Source organism: Phyllopteryx taeniolatus, chromosome 3 (assembly GCF_024500385.1).
Source record: "Phyllopteryx taeniolatus isolate TA_2022b chromosome 3, UOR_Ptae_1.2, whole genome shotgun sequence".
In the NCBI taxonomy this organism is placed as follows: Eukaryota; Metazoa; Chordata; class Actinopteri; order Syngnathiformes; family Syngnathidae; genus Phyllopteryx; species Phyllopteryx taeniolatus.
In genome coordinates this window covers 31,470,392-31,489,157 of record NC_084504.1, presented here as the reverse complement: position 1 = coordinate 31,489,157, position 18,766 = coordinate 31,470,392, and the positions used below count along the sequence as shown (strand labels likewise).

Sequence of the window (18,766 nt, the reverse complement as noted above, 5' to 3'; positions counted from 1 at the left end):
CCGAAACGTCGTCGTGACAATCCGTAAGATTAGCAGTTATGTTTTGACAGGGCATAACATGAATCCAAGGACATATTCCTCTCCTTCAATTGTAATACCATATAAGGAATTAGCGGTACTATAAAGAGGGAGGTAAAAACGTGGTTCAGCATCACACAAATTGTGTTTTATTTGTAAATTGGCAACAAACAAAAAAAAAACACCCTGGTAAAGCTCACCAGATACGCTGCATTTGTCACCATACATTCATGCAGCCTCTGCATATACAATAAATAACGCACACAATTCCACAGCGCAATTATCTGTTCGAAGCGAAACACCGTAGGTGGGCTGAGAGGCTCTTTGCCCAAGATGGTCACATGAACCGATAAGTGCCATTTATCTTTGCGTAGCCTGCACGTCTGTGCCGTACCTTCCGTTCCCGCGTAACCGCAGACGCTGTGCGCACACAAAAAGAAAACGAGAGAAAAAACGCAGTAAACGCTCGATTGTGCCACGGGCCAATCGTACAAACCACGTCAACGCGCGAGCACGCTCGAGCGTGTAAACCATCAACAAAGACGTGTTCTCCGGACATTTGCAACAAACAAACATGCATAACTTCAGCTGAGTGGGGGAAAAACGAATAGCGAGTTACGTTGCTGTTTTGACAAACGCCGCAAGAAGCTTTTCCTCATCGCTACCACGTGAATATCGTTGCGCAGCTGCGGCTGAAGGAATTCAATTCCGATGATTCTGTTAACCGCTGAACGACTTCGTATACGGCGCTCCACATAAACCAGCAGCTTTCAAAAGTACACTTTTAATCTAGTTCTCGTAAATCACGAGAATACATTTCCAGCCATTAAGATTTGTTTTTGTCTTCAATGTTGGCCATTCTCCATGTGAAGCACTTTGTAAATTTGTTACTTTGTGGTTGACTTCTTGCGAACGAAATCGTTTGTGCAAAATCTCTTTTTCTGACAAACTTCAAATAATACGGCAAAGATTTTTGTACGTAGCTGTGCCCTCACTTCGATTTATAGCCAATTTGAAAATGGTGCTTGTCATAAAACTTCCATTCAAATCATCTCTACTGACAATTGACTACCGATATTTGAATTTTAAAATAACACAAATTCCACCCAGCGCGAGAAACAAAACGACGTACCGATACATCAGCAACAGTCGCGTATAATAATGATGACTAGCAAGACTAAAAATAACACATGCAGTATAAGAGACCGCTCCAGTGAGGTCAAGGGAAACGGGCGCATTTTCTCCCCTGTTGGTTGCTCCGCATGAGAGCAGAACGACGCAAAAACTACATCAGCAATTTCCAGCAAACGTTGTGACGCGGTGGCACGTACGCATCGGCGATTTGACGCGAATGTGAACACCCAGATTTGTTCTGCCAGGGATCATTTGCGTCCGTGCTGGCAGCCCAACAACAACAAATTCTCGCTGTGAATTTTTGGTAACGTCAAATTGACCATATTTCCTTCATTTAACAAAATGTCGCGTTGACCGTAATGACCGTGTGAATCGCTCCACGTGAACATTCTCGCACTAAATGACACGCAAAAGAGCGTCAACGGGATATCGCTAACGCTCGCATAAGCGCTGCTGAATGCGAGCGAGCAAATGAATCAAGCGAAATGGTCCACGGTCTTCAGGTCATCGGTTTCCATCCTGTGGTCCAGTTGGTTCTGCAGCCGAATGGCTTGCTTCAGCTCTCGGATCTGCCGGTCCGTTTTGTGGCTGACGAGCGTGCGGTAAAAGTGAACGGCGAAGACGATAAAAACCAGGCCGAAAGGCACCATGATGCAAGTGGAAGCGATGGCCGCGGCTTCGCCAGAACTTATGGTGGCGTTGCTTTCCGTGTTGCTTTTCAGGGGCAGAAACTTGACCCAGCAGAGGAGCATGACCTCTGTGAGGAAGAGGAGGGTGCCAATGACGGTGGAAAAAGCCCAGGCCAGTTCAATGTGGCGGTGCATGCGCTCATGGGGGGACTCGTTGACGGAGTTGAGGTTGTGAACGTTGCTGACCGCCTCCAGGTTAGGGAGGATGCAGGTGCTGATCATCAGCGCGAACAGGTGCACCGCCACCAGCACGGTGGTGCAAGCGCTGAAGGCTATCAGCAACCCCGGAGGATACGGGTAATTCCTTTCCAGCTGGACCTCCACCATGGCAACCTGGTCAAAAAATAAGGTCCAAATTCAATTGATAACCACAATGTACGACTATAGCCATAATTATCCATGATTATTTTCCCTTGCGTCGTCCTTAAATCACATTCCATCCATTACATGAGAGATCATTAGAAGGAAGGCGTGAAAGGGTCATTCTACCTCAAACCCACCAAGAACTGTCCTTTCGCCTTTCAGACTTCCTCAAAAGGTTTGTTTGTTTTTGACTTACTTCCTAAGTTTTGCGCTGGGGAAATTGAAATGTCGCTCGAAAAAAAAACGAGAGAACAACATTTGTAACAGTTTCGAAGGACGATGAACAGGTTTTGAAATGTTACTAAATCTCCTTGCGACGTGGCGCATATTTGAGATCTTTACAATGTTGGGAGCTCGCTCTAATTAGCAGCAAGATTGTTAGCGCCTCTCTCTCTCTCTCTCTCTCATAAGTCGAACATCGGGGCATTTTTCCAGCAGAGCGTCAAGGTTTCAGTCACGAATTTGCAAACGATTCGCATTGATGTGTGGGCAAGTCAATTTGGGCTGATTTGCCACTTGAAAAGTGGCATCAAATCCTTGATCCTTGTCCTATTTTTACAAACTATAGTTTATTCGTTTATCACTCCTCTATGCAACGATATCGTCTATTTTTCAACATACGGGTATTTTGGAAATGTGCGTCACATATTTATTTGCATATCACAAGAACCTGGCATGTGGGTGTGTGGACTTTTGCCATCCACTGTACTGTATGCATCGACACAGTGCAAATGCACATCTTTATGACCACCTTGCTACATTCCTTTACGCTAATGTATAATTCCGAAAAGCATACACAAACTTCCTCTACATGAAAACAAAAACGGCAATTGGGTGCGAAAGGGGTGGGGCTTGTTATGTTTACGAAGCCGGAACCTCTGTTGACGGTCTACTGGCTTCGTCTTACTTGTGAAACGAAGCAACGAGACGACTCCAGGTGGACTGTTTCATAATTGTGACTCGTCGCAGCACTGAACGAGGTCACGGAGGGGTCAAGGCCGCAAGACCTCGCAAACCAGTTTTGTCGCGCTTCCACGTAGCCCCCCCCCCCCCCCACCCCAAAAAAAATAAAAAATAAAAAATAAAAACTCTCCAAGAACTTCCTTACCATCGCGAATCCCGACAGCAGAGCAGAAGTGCGGCTGGTGGCTTTCAGCTTGGCCCGGCTCAAGTACAACTTTCTCCACGACAGGGCCTGCATGGAATGCTCGTTCAAACTCATTCCGAGTTCGAGTCTGCGGGAAGATTGGACGCGAGCGGCACTCTGGTCGCGTTCACGAAACAGCAGAAACACAAAAAAAGACGGAAGCAAAGCGAGCGGTGGCGCACAAAAGATCGAGAGAGGGGGGGAAAGAAAAAAAAAAAAAACACACCAAAACTTTACTGCAACAGCTGACTCTCAGAAACATGAGCTACTGTACCCACAATTCAGTACTGCAGTGCGCAGCTGCACGAGAGCGACCCCTGGCGTCCGCGGTGGGTACATGCGCACGATAAAGCTGCTTGGGGAAGTCCATCCATCCATCCATTTTCTGAGCCGCTCCTCCTCACTAGGGTCGCGGGCGTGCTGGAGCCTATCCCAGCTGTCATCGGGCAGGAGGCGGGGTACACCCTGAACTGGTTGCCAGCCAATCGCAGGGCACATCGAAACAAACAACCATTCGCACTCACAGTCATGCCTACGGGCAATTTAGAGTCTCCAATTAATGCATGTTTTTGGGATGTGGGAGGAAACCGGAGTGCCCGGAGAAAACCCACGCAGGCACGGGGAGAACATGCAAACTCCACACAGGCGGGGACGGGGATTGAACCCCGCACCTCAGAACTGTGAGGCTGACGCTCTAACCAGTCGGCCACCGTGCCGCCTGCTTGGGGAAGTTCAACGGCAAAACCTTGTTGGTAAGGTCCCATACAAAAGTCAAGTTGCGTCCAAACACATTCGTGCTCATTTTCATTGACACTGGAAAAGTGCCATTCATCCAACAACATGTTTTGTATTTTGCCTTCACATTATACTATGTAAAAAAAAAAAAAAGTATAAAAGTGTTCCTTTCCTGTCAATTTGCTACTTGGGCCTTCAGTAGGGACTGAGCTGACTTAATCCACCTCACAATTAGAGAAACCATCAAGAATCTACAAAAACGCAATGTAACAGCAGGCAAGTGCTCCAGAGAGCAACCCGTACTGATCTCATAACAAAACATTTCAACCAAATGCATCAAATTGATCAGGGATGCTGATTGTTTTCAAATCCATTCACTGCCAGACTTCCCAGTCAACATGGATATTTGACTTCTAAAGCCGTCAATGGCAGTGAACGCGTTTAATGTCTGCAGATTGCTACGACGCGTTTTGCTCGTCGAAGTTGACTGTAACATGTTTCAGGACAGAAAAATGCTGACGTCATCGAGGGCTAGCACGCTGGCCTTGCGAGGGCGAATTTGAAATACGGCTGTTTAAAGAGACAGTCCCATTGCTAATATAGTCCAAGTTAGACCGGCGAGGCCCTCGGCAGGTTAAAATGACGTAGCAGCACATCCGTTCGTTCGGTCATTCATCTTCCGTTCCGCTTATCCTCACACGGGTCGCGGGCGTGCCGGAACCTATCCCGGCTAACTTCGGGCGAGAGGCGGGGTACACCCTGAACTGGTTTCCAGCCAATCGCAGGGCACCGTGGCAGCACATTGATGCTGGAATCTGACTGGACAAAAATTCATCTAAATGGTACGAGATGAAGAGAATAGCCTGTTGGGAATAAAATAATACACCTTCATGGAACAAATATTGGGTTGTAAATGGAGCTCACTTAAAATATGATTATATATTGTGCACGTTCAATTAAAAAGGTTCGGTTAGTCTTTCATTCGCTCCCTTGAGAACTTGGAAAGGAACAAAAGTTGTCCAAGATTTCACAATTACTGTAAAGCTACATTATTCCTCTTCTGAGTTCCCCTTTTTCTGTTTTCTCATGAAATGATGAAGACATCTATTCTTCTGGTGGGCAAAAAAAATTAAGTTGTCTTTTTGCAGCACTATTATTTATTGAGGTAGCCAGAAATCAGCGATCAAGCCATAATGTGAAAATGTATAATAAGACAGCACAGTCGTCAGCATGTCGGCCTCACAGTCGAGAGACTCCGAGTTCAAATTTGCGCCCCGGCCCTTCTGTGTTGACCTTTCGCCTTTTCTGGATCCTCCGGCTTCCTCCCGCATTTGAAAAACATGCATGTGAGGTTCACTGAAGACTCCAAATTGTCCATAGGTGTGAATGGAAGTGCGAATGGCTGTCTCGTGCCTGGTGAGTGACTTGCGAACGGGTGTCGCCCAAAGTCAGCTGCGAAACACTCCAACTTATCAGGGCGATAACTCGGAATCAAATGGTCAAATTTACAACAGTATTCTGATACTCAGCACACACAGTTGGGCATTCATTCATTCAAAAGCCACGGGCGACAGTGTGGGCAGCGAACTGACGAAAATCGATCAACAGTTTCAGCAAAACAAGCGCCGAACTTGCAACTTTGATGGAATTTCATCTTCATCTCACTCTGACGAACAAAAATAACTCTTGAAGACAACTTGAAGGTGATTGGTTACGTCATGAAAGACGGTGACCGTTTTGACCTCAGCCACATTATTATTATTATTATATATTATATTCTTCAAAAGAATATCAATAATAATTCCTAGTGTCAATAATTTTAGCTGTGGGTATTTGCAGTCATCTAAATGTTCATTTAGGTTTTTTTTGGGACATACTTGGCAAATAAAGATGATTCTGATTCTGATTTATTTGATGTAAAACATGATAACGTAAAACAGGCGCACATAATTGTTACCTCGAAAGTGCTTCAAATAATGATCGGGCGGTGACTCGTTTAACTGATACGTCAAAGGCTGCTGTTACATAACTACAAACTGCAAATCGAAGGCAAAAAAAAGGCGTGTTTGTTTATAATCAACTATCTTTTGTGAACGTCTTATCTTCATTTCCGGCTTCTTTAATGCTGCATTCAGGGTCATCAGTAACAACAAAGACGCTTCCGGTACCATTGGACCATTGGACACCACACCATTGGTGTGGGGTCCTGGGTCAGACTTGTACAAAGATACTTTGGTTTGCGAATACATTTGAACAAAAAAACAATTTAAACACACATATAACACGTGTAATTTGGTGTTTTAATGACGTATTATATATTTTTTTTAAGTGTTGAGTTTCTTCTAAGGGGTGTTTCCTACGTTTTGCTTGTGTGTTGAACTCAACCTAGTGCACTGTGCCAGCTGGCTGCACGTCGGTGCGGAGGGGAGGGGGGGGGGGGGCTCGGGGTGAGGAAGGGGGAGGGGTTAAGTGAGGAGGGGGAGGGCGCTGTGTTCTCTCGCTCGTCTTGTTCAGCCATGTTAGATTTTCGCTGCTTTTCACCAACGATGAGCGCGGAGCCATGGCCTTGTCATTGAGTGGAGACGATGAGGAATATGATTCAGAGTCAGAACAGGTCAGAGCAACTGGATTAACCCAAGTTAGCACAACTGGATATGCGATTTCCATGTCAATTGAAGCGCAAAATTCAAAGCGCGTTATTGCGAGAGAGCTGTGTTGTTTTTTTTTTTTTCTTCCTCCCAATTACCTGAGCAGACTGTTGTGTCCACGAGCGTTACCTCGCCGTCCCGGTGGATCGAGAAGGGAAATATGCGTCGGAAACCTTTATTGGAGGCTTGTATGTATTCGTACGCGCAATAGCAGGCATTTACGTTGATTTTTTTTTTTTTTTTTTTTTTTTTTTTTGGGTGGGTAAACCAACTCGTTGTGTTGATCCGACTGGCAACTCCGAGTTGTCCTCCCCCCCCCCCCCCCCCGGTCACCGTCTATCAACTGACCCATTTTGCACTGCCCACCTCTCAAAGCAACTTGTGACATTTCGACTCTCGTGTCAGTGGAAGCACAACTGCTTGCTGCTACTATTCCGTGGCTTTTCGAAAACCAGATTGCTTACTGCTGGCTGGTTCTCCTTCTGCAAAAAAAAAAAAAAAAAAAGAAAGAAAGAAAAAAGAAAAAGGGATGAATTTCACCCACTTCCTTAAGTTACACTGTCTTTAAGAAGGCTCCAGGCCAAATCTTCTCTTAGCAGGGGCCGTGGAGGGGGGATGGGGAGAGTGAACAATGAAGTGTGTCTCCTTCTGTTGCATGGAGAACGCTGGTCCAAACAGAACCAAGTGACCCCTTGACAAGTTGTAACGCTGCAGCCCCCTTTCGGGCTGTTCAGGTGGTCCCACTTTGGAAAATGTGGCAAAAAGAGTGCATCCATGGCTTTGATGTGGCTTTCCTCGTCTGTCGTGGAGCAGGTGAAGTGCGTTTCACTGCTCATCGGAGTTGTTGTGCCTTATCACGCGTGTCCCTAAGGCAGGGATGGGATGCTTATTTGCAGACTCCATACGACGCGTTGATGTGTTGAGACATAAATATAGATACGTCACTCTTGGATTTGAAACGAACACCATTGAGTACAATCTGTAACCTTGTCTATTTCTAAATACTGTATTTACTCATTCAAGTTGTGGGGGGAAATGATAACTTTAAGAGTGATAAGTGACTGTGCAAAAAAAAAAAAAGGTCTTATAGGGGATTAAGAATCATTCACAGCCTATTAATGTATAGTTAAGTAGTCATGTATAATGGTCAGATATGCTTTTGCTCAGCTAAACTGGTTATTATTGTATCTTAACATATCGGAGCAATAATCAGATATGCAAACAGTATGTCCAAAACATCAGCTCAGTCTGATTGGACATTTAGTGAGTGATATAATGGCAGTAACATTGCATCATAGCCACATCATAAAGTGTCTGAACCAAGAAAAACTATAGTTCACATTTTTTTGGGGGGGTTGCAGAATAGCATGACTGTTGATGCTCGACTCGCAATAATGAGCAGCGCTAAAAATAACGCAATCCTCTTCTAAGTATATCCAGGTAAGATTCCTAATATTTTGGGTGAAATTTCTCCCGCTTCCTACACAACACCCGCTAATAGTTTTATTATTTCACCTTCTCTGCCGTGCAATGATGTTGTACATGTGAAGAATAATCCTGCGGAACTTCTATAAAGACCGCTGAATCTGTTGAATACGCTAATCACGGTATAAGAAATCAGCCAAAAAATGTGGCGGGCAACCTTGCTGAACCGTCATCCATTCATTCAGTGGAGTCAGGCGAAAGTTTATTTCGTATGTACTATAGACAAAAGTATATACGCTCCCGACCGCGAGGTCGTCAACAATAATGCCGAGCAACAATTGACTACACGAGAGAGAAAAACCATCTTCATCTTGGACCCACTTCTCATATTTACCCTGTGGTATTGACAGGTGTCACATATGTGTCGGATATTAAAGATGGTTTTGGTATTCCATTTGAACATTACAAAGCATCAGAAAGCATTTCATTATGATTCACTCCAGTGTACCACCACACCCACTATGACCTCACCCTTATTACTTAAACTAGAACGATTACCTTCTCAAGTATGTAAAGACAGATACATCATTGTAAAAAGTAGCTGTGTTGACCTTTTTTTGTGCAGGTGTAAACAGGTGTCAACTGTCCATCATACAAAATGCTCCTGAGGGCAAGTGAGAATGAAGTGCTTCTGTTCAACAGGAAGGTGTTTTCATCTCAGCTAATCAGGGCAGCATAAACGATCTGGGTTCCCGTCTTTGCTACGGTCAACCGAAAGGTCTTTGCGCTTGTTTTCCAAATTGCCAGCTAAACGCAGTGCTCGGTTGTCTTTAACCTGGAATATCTTGACAGTCGGCCGGGTCAGCCGACGAGACATTCGACTGCTTTTTTCCCCCAGCGTTGGGAAGCTGGCGCACTTTTGCCCACAGATCAAACGCTTTGAAGGGAACACATGCACGGCTAACCTGCTGAAGCAGTTTGTCTCCTTTTTAGACAAGAGCCTTCAACAAGTTCAGTTCAGCTAGCTGACAAATAGTCATCTGTAGAGGACAGTCGTAGATATAATTAGACGCTTTCCCAGGCTTTACAAATAGCTATAATTATATTCATAATTGTAATAATGACAGGCATAGAACAATTGAATTCCTCCTCTAAAACATAAACCTCTGCAATATCATTTTTCACGCATCCCCTGCAGTCCTTAAAAATCATATCCACCAGCAGAAAGACGAGCGTGTTGCCTAGGTAACGTCTCTAGTTGGAAAGGGAGTCTGTGTAATGGCGTGTGATTTGTCTTCCCCCCCCCCCCCCCCCCCCTCTCAGTGATTTACCATCCTTCCATAGCAACCAAAGAAGTATTAAAAGAGATGAGAGAAATCCACATGGGAATGATATTTGACTGCTGTATGTCACATGTTTTAGTTACAGCTCTGCTTTTTTCCTCTTATTTGTTTTGTTGAGTCACTCAATCTGTATGTAATTTATCATCCTGTTCAGAGGATCTCAGCGGGATCCTCTGTTGATGAAAATACCGAATTGTGGTAAAAAATTGTATTGCGTGCTTGTCATTTTAAATTAGATTGTAATATTGGCCAGTGGCATTTAGAATCCTAAACGTTGTTTTTCACTCTTGCAGCAGCGTGCAGCCAATCGTCCGAAGCCCAAGATGGCGACAGCGTCGGCTGTTAAACTGCCATCGAGTCGTAGCTCGTCAGGAGCCAGACGGAGGAGAACGCGTTGCCGAAAGTGCGAAGCGTGCATGCGGACAGAGTGTGGGGAGTGTCACTTCTGCAAGGACATGAAGAAGTTCGGCGGTCCGGGCCGCATGAAACAGTCCTGCATTATGAGACAGTGCATAGCAGTGAGTCAGCTGTTTTATTATTCAAATTATTTTACTTCATTCGAATGGCAGAGATAACACGGGCATGGGTTGAAGTCCATTTTATTTGGAGCTGTCGCCGCACACCTCCATTAATAAGTCACAAAGACATAATAATGCATGCAAATAATGCACGCAAGACGTACAGAGTTCTGAATCACGAATCACAAAGTCGGCATTTCCGACTCCTAACAAGATTCTGTGCTCCTTCTTTTCCGCTGCAGCCTGTTCTGCCTCACACAGCGGTATGCGTGGTGTGTAAGGAGGCTGGGAAGGAGGATACACTGGAGGAAGAGGAGGACAAGTTCAACTTCATGTTAATGGAATGTTCTATCTGCAACGAAATTGTCCATCCCAACTGCCTCAAGGTACGCCGAGGCAGCCTGTGAACGCCAACTCCCTCGCAGTCAAATCACTCATCTGGTGATTCATGAGTTGAATCTTGTGCCGAGAATGCCGGGTCATCATAAACTCACACGAGTGACTCAGTGGTTTTAACTACAGGCGCTTGACCTTCGACATGTTTCCACCTGATGTCTTGTGGGTGTGACATCATCAATCAAGAGAAACCCGCACAGCAGTCTGTAACAATAACGCTGACATAGTGTGAGAAAAAGTCACATCATAGTTGTTTAGTGACATTCAATCCAAAGCACGTCAAGCGAGGTATGCCGCTTGCACTTCGTAAGTCGAACGCAACAGTTGGCTGCAAGCATATCCTTGCTCAAACAAGTTAAACAGACCGTGCCGTCTTTTCACAGCATGCTCCCGCTGTGGTGGTGTGTATCACAGGCAATTGTTTCCAATTGTAACACTTTGGACCACACCCACCTCTCATTTACAAAATCCTGACAGTCAAATCCTGCATTTTTAAGTGTGGCTGAGGTTTAACTGTCAAACGGACCCACACCACTCTCACTTTCACTTCCTTCGTGACCTTTGTGTCAGAGCAAACTGAATCCAGGACACTATTATGACTATTCTTGTCTTAATGTTTCTGTTTTTCTCGCTGACCTGTTAGGTGAGCGATGCTTCTGGTGTGGTGAATGACGAGCTCCCCAACTGCTGGGAATGCCCGAAGTGCAACCATGCCGGAAAGAGCGGAAAAGTGAGTTCAAAGATGTGCGAGGAGGCTTTAGATTGAGCCACAAGTGTTGGAGGAGTCTTAGGTCAGGAGGTACTTTTACTCTGAAATATAGTTACACACTCACAGAGGAGTTGCTTTGTGATCTCGCTTGAGTTGTATTTATAGTAACATAATAGTCATCTGTCTTTTTAAGTACTGTATAATAACTTCAGTCAACTTGAATTTATGAGGAGCAATAGGCTAAAGGTATAAAGTTGTCTTGCACTTTTCGCCCCTTTTGGTATTAAAGCAAAAAAGGGGTCCAGGGTTCAAGTACGCCTCCAACCTCCCTGGCTCTCTGCTGAGGGAGCAGAAGCCTGTGAAGGAGGAGGGGGACATGTCTTCATCAGTCAAGAGAAGGCCCGACAGGGAGGAGACACCCAGGCACCGACCCGACGAGCCTCTCCACCGGCAGCCGCCCCTGCTGTCCCCCGGCGGCGTTCCCCGACCCCGCCTCGAGGATAAGCTGAGGAAGAAGAGGAAGCTCTTTGATGAAGAGGAGGAAGACGATTTCAGAGGAAGAAAGAAGGTCGGTTGTCATGTAGCAATGGTTCTTTGTACTCTTGTTAGAATTTAGTAGCGGATGGATTTCAGATGTCGTGTTCACAGAGAGAATTTCACACCCGTGACGTCAAAGTAACTTCCGTTTTCTTCTTTGTAGGAAAGGTCAGACGAACCTAGTTTTTCAAAACTCCTTCAGCAAATCAAGATGGAAGAGGAAGATGCATACGAGGACGATGACGAAGACGGAAGGGAGCTTCACTTCCGGAGTTTCGTGGAGAGAAATGGGCGTTTGGGTGCTGCTGAGGACTTGGCAGATGATAGAGACTATAGGAGCGATCTTTTAAATTCTTCCCTCAAAATGCCCGTCGTGGATAGCGACCACTCCCACTGCAGCTCTCCGCAAGCCGGCCCCAGCAGCGAAGGCGGAAGCGAGACCCAGGAGAAAGGCCCTCGACCCAAAGCTCGCCGCAAACGCCGTTTACCCAACAGGGAGCTGAGCAGAGAGCTGAGTAAAGCGCTGAACCAGGAAATACAGAAGACCGAAGACTGCCTGGCCAACGAGAACCGGCAGCCTCTGAAGGTGGAGCCCGAGTCTGAAAACGAGGAACCCAACAGGTTGTTCCGGAACAGCAATGACATGGGCGAGCAGAGGCCCCACCTGAAGACCAAGGAGATGAACGGCACCCCCTGGGAGCTGCGCCACTTCTACCCGAGTCAGATCACTCCGCTGGGCTTCAACAGGAGCACGCCGACCACCCGGCCGGTGCCTCCGCGCTCGCCGCCCAAGTGTGTCCAAATGGAGCGGCACGTCATTCGGCCCCCCCCGATAAGCCCGCCTCCCGACAGGCTGCCTCTCAAAGACGGGAAAATGCATGTCCTCCAGCGTGAGGTCTGGATGAAGATCTTCAACCACCTCACACATCAGGAGCTCTGCTGCTGCATGAGAGTGTCCAAGACCTGGAACAGATGGTAAATGCAACGCACAGACAGCTAAGCTTGCAAAAAAAAAAAAAAAAAAAAAAAAGCGCCAATCGAACTATTGTATTTGTTTTTCAATCTAACACACACACACACACACACACAAAAGAAGCATATTTCACTTTTTGGCTCAGATCTAAAGTATGAAAATGAAAAACGGGTGTCAGGACTGGGTTTGATTTGAATATTTACAGTAATCTGTCGCGTTAACATGAAGTTGGGTAACGAGCATCAGTAAAGATAGGTCTAGACCGCAATTCCTCAAATTACCCGGCAGCTGTTATTCTAACATCGAGAATGATGTATTTAAAGGAACAAAAGGCCTAATGCTACCTTTACATCAGAAAACGTTGAAAACGATCATCTCACACCTGCTCACATCTTAAGACAAGTTTTACTCACAACCGAGTCTCAGACTGAGGTTGAAGCCCAGCCCCTTTGATTGTTTCCGTTTTTTTTGAGCTCATCTATTGGTTGTTGATTGTGTCACATCACCGCAAAGATTGAAAGACTTGTGATTATATCAAACACGTTTGATATTGTCTTAAGGCCCAAGACTGATCTAAAACAGCTGACCTTATACTAAAGGATCGAAGAAGAAAACGGAACGATTGCTTTCGCTGCTGCTTGTCCGATCGCATTGTTTTCAAGTCATTCGCGTCCACACCGAGAACCAAATGTGGACTACTCGACTTGGTCCAAATAACTTCGACCGCAACAACGTTATTTGCATTCTTCTTTCAACCATTGTGCAAAAATGCGTGAGGAGCTGTGGGCATATGTCTCGGTTAGGGCGGCGGGTGTCCACAGGAAGTCTGGCGCAAAGAGAAGGAAAACCTTCACAAACTGCTTGTGACTGCAGCAAAAGCCAAAAAAAAAAAATAATGATCATGATAATGTTTCAAACGTGTTTGTCCTTGATGTATACCTGATGGATTGTTCAATGGTTCGTGGCCGTAGTCCGGACGGATCGTGGCGCCGGCGACAAAGCTAACATCGCTGTACTAATGCTCGTTAACAAACTTCCAGGTAATGTAAATGTGACTAATTAAACTGAAATCAAACTCAATCCTTTTTTGATTGTTAATCCGAGCCCGAAATCAGGCAATGTTTCCTCGTTGTCAGATTTCCAAGTAACAAAATAATGACTCTTTATCATCTTTGATTGCCAATCCATCTGAAAGGACCAAATCGGCATTTGTTTCTGCTCCAAACGTTCACCGTTTGGTAGAAGCGTTTCTGTCACTGCCAATTGCGCAGACACGTCACAAAGAAGTCCTGATGGTTCAGAATCACGCTTTCTCATCATTGCACTGCTCCAGAAGTGTCACGACAAGCAATAGAAGCCAAGTTTAGCTTTTAACCTGTTCCAGTTGAACCAGTTTACTAGAGGTGAAACAATTAATAAAAGACTTATCACGATTCACGGTTGCCTATTCGACGATATTGGTTGATTTCGCAAACGGTACGATCTGAGACAATTTACTGGCTTGAAATCAATTCAGTCGCTTCTTAGCCAAACATTCCCCACCAGTGTGACTGTGAAATAAATACTCAGCTATTGGACTGTGCAGGTGAAATTTGCGAGATTCCTGATGTTTCTTGTAAGGGAATCAGCTGAAATTAATTCTGGATATAATAAACACTAAACAACAATTATTGGCAAATGCTTTCACACTTCCTTTGTCTTCAAGTTGGATTAACAGTAGGTTTACCTGCTACTGCTGATGTTGTTTTTCAAGATCAGTATCAAAACTAAACTAAAAACCACATCTCCTCAGGTTGACTGAGTCGTGGTTGAACTGGCAACTACTCTCATTTTAGCAAACAAACAGAAGTGAACTGATAATTACCAACATATCAAGTGTAACCAACTATTCTTCAGTGACGACAGATTATTTCTTTCTTTCTTAAAATATCAGCTGATCACGATCTGGCCGCAAAACGCATCGGCTGTGTCGCCAGCAGTACTGAAACCTCTCTTTGCTGGCACACTTGTGCGGTGATGCCTCTAGTAAGGGCCAGGGACTGTAGGGTCATTTTTGGTTTCAACCAGTCGTGGAGGATAAGATGCTATTGGTTTGTGTTGACCTGGAGCCCGAAGCACGCTACTTGAGTGTAAAGTGACCGAGAGTACTCAATTATGCTCTGCTGCGTTTGTTCTTAAATTCTTAATGTGCTCCCACACGTGCTGGAACGGGTGGCGAGAAATGCGAAAATTCCACGACGCCTCGGTAGGTGGTTGGAGAAACGGCGAGCGACTTCTTTAGAACATTTCCGTCTTTGCAAAAGGGAAAGTGTTTCCACACACTGGGCCACCATGGTGGCCTTATGGCTTGATCATTTTTCGCTCGCCGCAGCTTCTCATCTGCCGTCCATTATGCTGTTTTGTTGTGTATTGGCATGATGTCACAGACAGACCACCAACTTAGAGTAATGTTGAACGTCTTTTATCATTGAAAGTGCTAAAACGCGCGCGTATAAAGTCGGCCGTGCTTAAATCCAATGCATTATTTTTTCGATGGCGAAACGTCGTCCGCAAGGGCAACTTGCCGAGCACAGATCGACGTAGTTGGACTATAACCCGATCCGTCGACGTAGCAGATAAATCGGTCCGCCCCTGATTGCAAACCGACTGTCTGTTCCTGACGTCCAGGTGCTGCGATAAAAGACTTTGGACCAAGATCGATCTGAACCGCTGCACTTCCATCACGCCACTCATGCTGAGCGGGATCATTCGGCGACAGCCGCTCTCCCTGGACCTCAGCTGGACCAACATTTCCAAGAAACAACTCAGCTGGCTGATTAACAGATTGCCAGGTACCACATCGAGGGGGATCGTGGCTCCCCTTTAGCTTTTACTCGGCCTCGATGTGCTGAAGTGCCGCTGTGTCTGGTCTGTCAGGTCTGCGAGTGTTAAAGTTATCTGGGTGTTCGTGGGCGGCCGTATCTGCACTCTGCACGTCCAGCTGCCCGCTGCTACGAACGCTGGACGTCCAGTGGGTGGAGGGACTCAAGGACGCACAGATGAGGGATCTCCTGTCACCTCCCACAGACAACAGGCCAGGTAACTAAACTAAGTGGATCAAATTAGCTCAATCGCAGGTGTGTTTTTAATGGGTTAAGTTTTATGGTACGTTTTATACGAAGCTGCAAACGATCTGTTAATGACAGACTGAAGCATGGATTTGTCTTTATGACTATTAAGGGCTAACTTGCAAGAGGGTTGCTGGGAGTACTCGAGTCACGTGACTTGACTCGGCTCAGACTCAGGTCGCCAATTTTGGGCAACTTGGACTGACTGACGTGGTGGTCGTGAGATTCGACTTCACTGAGACTTGAACTACATTACTTAGCAAGTCTTGCCTGATAACATTTGAAAATTGTCTGGATAATGGTGGCTTTGATTATTATAAATCTGTCTGGGTCGGTTATGGAAATATTATGGGTAAAATGTGAGGTTTTTTTTAAAAATCAGGATTGATATGCCTCCTGGCCTACGATTAGAAATGGATGAAAAGATTTTGTTAGTGATGTGAGTTATAATAAGACAATATCAGCCTTCAACATTGTCAGGCGGTTAATGATTTTGCTGCTTTTAGTTTGCGTGCGAAACATTATCTGTGATTATATTGCGCACATGCATGGTGTTTGTCTTGATTTGGCAGAGGAAGGGGATGAAAGCAGATTCAGTTCAAGAGGAAGACGGTTGAGTTGACTTTTAAGTGCTCTGGACTGGCCGAGTGCAGTTGACAGTAGAGAGTTGAGGGAAAGTGTTGTTAGCGGTTCACGTTGCCTCCCAGTGTTGAATTCACAAGCCGCACGTCGTGGGGAAGGAAGGATTTCTCCCAGGGCAGTGACAGCAGCAAATAAATCACTGTAGCCGCTGCTCCGCTTGGAGATGGTGCTGTGCAGTGGATGCTGTGGATTGTGCAAACGATGCCATTGCGAATGTCCAGATACCGAGTGCAAACTGGCTAATATGTGAATATATGTTGTGACTGTGCAAGATTATATGACTTGCTTTATTTACCCAAGTCATAACTTGTCTGGACCTGCTTGACCTTAATCGGAGACTCAACTCGACTTGCTCGATTTTTGCCGCAGTAATTTGGGTTTTGCTTCAAGCTTGAAGGTTGAGACTTGAGACCTACTTCCACCTCTGCTAGCCTGTAATGTTAGCATACAATTAGAGCTTAATCAACACGTCGTGTGTGCGGATGTCACCGACGGACAGGTCAGCTGGATAACCGCTGCAAATTGCGGAATGTGGAGGATCTGCGTCTGGCGGGTCTGGACATCACCGACACGTCCCTACGCCTCATCATTCGCCAGATGCCTCTGCTGTCCCGGCTGGACCTGAGCTACTGCAACCACGTCAACGACCAGTCAGTCAACCTGTTGACGGCGGCGGGAACCACCACTCGAGACTCGCTCACAGAAATCAACCTGTCAGGTAAAGGACGGCGGCCGAGGGTGTCTTAACTCAAACCTGTCTGGGTTGTTACCTAACTAGTTAGACCACTAGCTGGACCACACCTCGTGGTCACGGAATCAAGTTTCAGTCATGTTGCAATAGCCAGAAGGCCTGGGGGTGAATTCTTTGTCGGGCCCGTTTGGTTTGGAAGATTCAGCCAACAAATGACAGAAAACATTAATCACCGAAGCTTCAGGCATACAGGTGCATCACCATGAATTCGATTATCGTAGAAACGTTCATTTATTTCAGTCGACCTACTCTAAAAGTAAAACTCACAAAACTGATTAAACGCGTAGAGAAATACTTTTCAGAATGCCAATTCCCATCTCATTTCTAAATTGCAAATCTCTTTTGATTGTTTCTTAACGTAATGTTCTAATTTATTGAGATGGTGAAGTTTGGGTTTCAATTAACTACAATATCACAATTATAACAAATGAAATCATGAAATATTTCTCCCTCTCTAATCTTTTCACTTTTTTAAATTGAACTACTGAAATAAATTAAGGTCACTGATACTCTAAATGTATTGCTAGGCACCTGTTGGTAAACTTTGAATCATTATATTAGTACATTTGTGTCTATTTAACAAGCTACATCTGGTTGAAGGGCATTTCTTCAAGGTTATCATGTCTGCTTTCGGTTGGAGCCTTTACACATTGGAAATATGTAATTAGTTTCCTGTAGACTTTTTTTTTTATGCGTAAACAATATTAAACACAAAACCAGATGAAAAAGGTAATGCAATACAGAAAGATTAGTATAGCAAGTGTAAAAATGAATAACATAAGCAATATAATGAATGATGTGAATCAAATCTTCCCATTACAAGATGTAGCAATACTTAAGTTTGTGCAGTTGAGCAAGATTAGTGCACATCTACCAGTCAAATATCCGATTTTGCTTTTCGTGACTACAAATTCACTCATGCGTTCTTTTCTTCCTTGCCTAGTTTGTAACCGGGTCACAGATCACTCCCTGAACTTTTTCAAGCGTTGCGGGAGCATCTGCCAGATTGACCTTCGCTTCTGCAAGCAGGTGACCAAGGCGGGCTGCGAGAGGTTCATCGCCGAAATGTCTGTGAGCGTCCCGTTTAGACTGAAGGAGGACAAACTGCTGCAGAAGACGAGCTAGTTCACAATGATCAAATGGAGCGAAAGACAATTTGCACTTATTGGGACGTTTTTGCTTTTCATACCGGGCCTGCAGTAGCTCTCGGAGTTGATGTCACAATTAAAGGAATCAACGGACTGACGAGATGGACCAGAGTGAGAAAGAACGAGCATGTGTTTGTGTTGAGATTGTATTTCTATATAAAAAAAAAATGTGCTTGTACCGAACTCTTCCGTTGTTTTGATTTCGTTCCTCAGATATTTGAAAGCAGTATTTTTCTAGAAACGCGAGTTTACAGTAAGTCCACTTGCTCGGGAGCTAATTATCTTCTGGAGGCAATTCAGTGTATCAGCCGAGCGTTGTGCCATTCTCCAGCTTCTCTTCCTTACTAGGGCCCAAAATTCTGTTGGACTTGGGCACAATTAAAAATCACATAACATGCACTGTACATACCTACATACAAACAATCCATTAAGTTATGAAGAAAGTTCCTGGACACCCGGGATGTATTTCAGTAACAACTCCTA

General features: G+C 45.1%; 2 protein-coding genes across 7 annotated transcripts; one reads left to right on the top strand and one right to left on the bottom strand.

The window, feature by feature from the left end:
* Positions 1-144: 144 nt before the first annotated feature.
* On the bottom strand, positions 145-3,594 carry LOC133475602 (calcium release-activated calcium channel protein 1-like). The gene is made up of 2 exons (XM_061768675.1): positions 3,313-3,594; positions 145-2,174 (listed from the first exon to the last, which is right to left on the bottom strand). The coding sequence occupies exons 1-2, from the start codon at positions 3,424-3,426 to the stop codon at positions 1,629-1,631; spliced, it is 660 nt and encodes a 219-aa protein (XP_061624659.1). The 5' UTR covers positions 3,427-3,594; the 3' UTR covers positions 145-1,628.
* Positions 3,595-6,570: 2,976 nt separating this feature from the next.
* On the top strand, positions 6,571-18,466 carry kdm2ba (lysine (K)-specific demethylase 2Ba). 6 transcript variants are annotated; one of them, XM_061768655.1, is made up of 10 exons: positions 6,571-6,700; positions 9,796-10,020; positions 10,263-10,406; positions 11,060-11,148; positions 11,408-11,693; positions 11,826-12,637; positions 15,303-15,466; positions 15,552-15,713; positions 16,884-17,102; positions 18,079-18,466. In XM_061768655.1, the coding sequence occupies exons 1-10, from the start codon at positions 6,647-6,649 to the stop codon at positions 18,258-18,260; spliced, it is 2,337 nt and encodes a 778-aa protein (XP_061624639.1). In that variant the 5' UTR covers positions 6,571-6,646; the 3' UTR covers positions 18,261-18,466. The 6 variants fall into 6 exon arrangements, with proteins under 6 accessions (XP_061624639.1, XP_061624640.1, XP_061624641.1 ...); XM_061768656.1 differs by having other exon boundaries at positions 6,575-6,700; positions 9,799-10,020; XM_061768657.1 differs by having other exon boundaries at positions 6,608-6,700; positions 11,060-11,146; positions 11,415-11,693.
* The last annotated feature ends 300 nt before the right edge of the window (positions 18,467-18,766 follow it).

Coding starts and splice junctions, on each gene's coding strand:
- LOC133475602 (XM_061768675.1), bottom strand. CDS start 3,426: ATGAGTTTGAACGAGCATTCCATGCAGGCCCTGTCGTGGAGAAAGTTG. Junction 2,175..3,312: donor TGCTGTCGGGATTCGCGATG/GTAAGGAAGTTC, acceptor TTTTTTGACCAG/GTTGCCATGGTGGAGGTCCA.
- kdm2ba (XM_061768653.1), top strand. CDS start 6,752: ATGTCAATTGAAGCGCAAAATTCAAAGCGCGTTATTGCGAGAGAGCTG. Junction 6,923..9,795: donor GAAACCTTTATTGGAGGCTT/GTATGTATTCGT, acceptor TCACTCTTGCAG/CAGCGTGCAGCCAATCGTCC. Junction 12,638..15,302: donor TCCAAGACCTGGAACAGATG/GTAAATGCAACG, acceptor CCTGACGTCCAG/GTGCTGCGATAAAAGACTTT.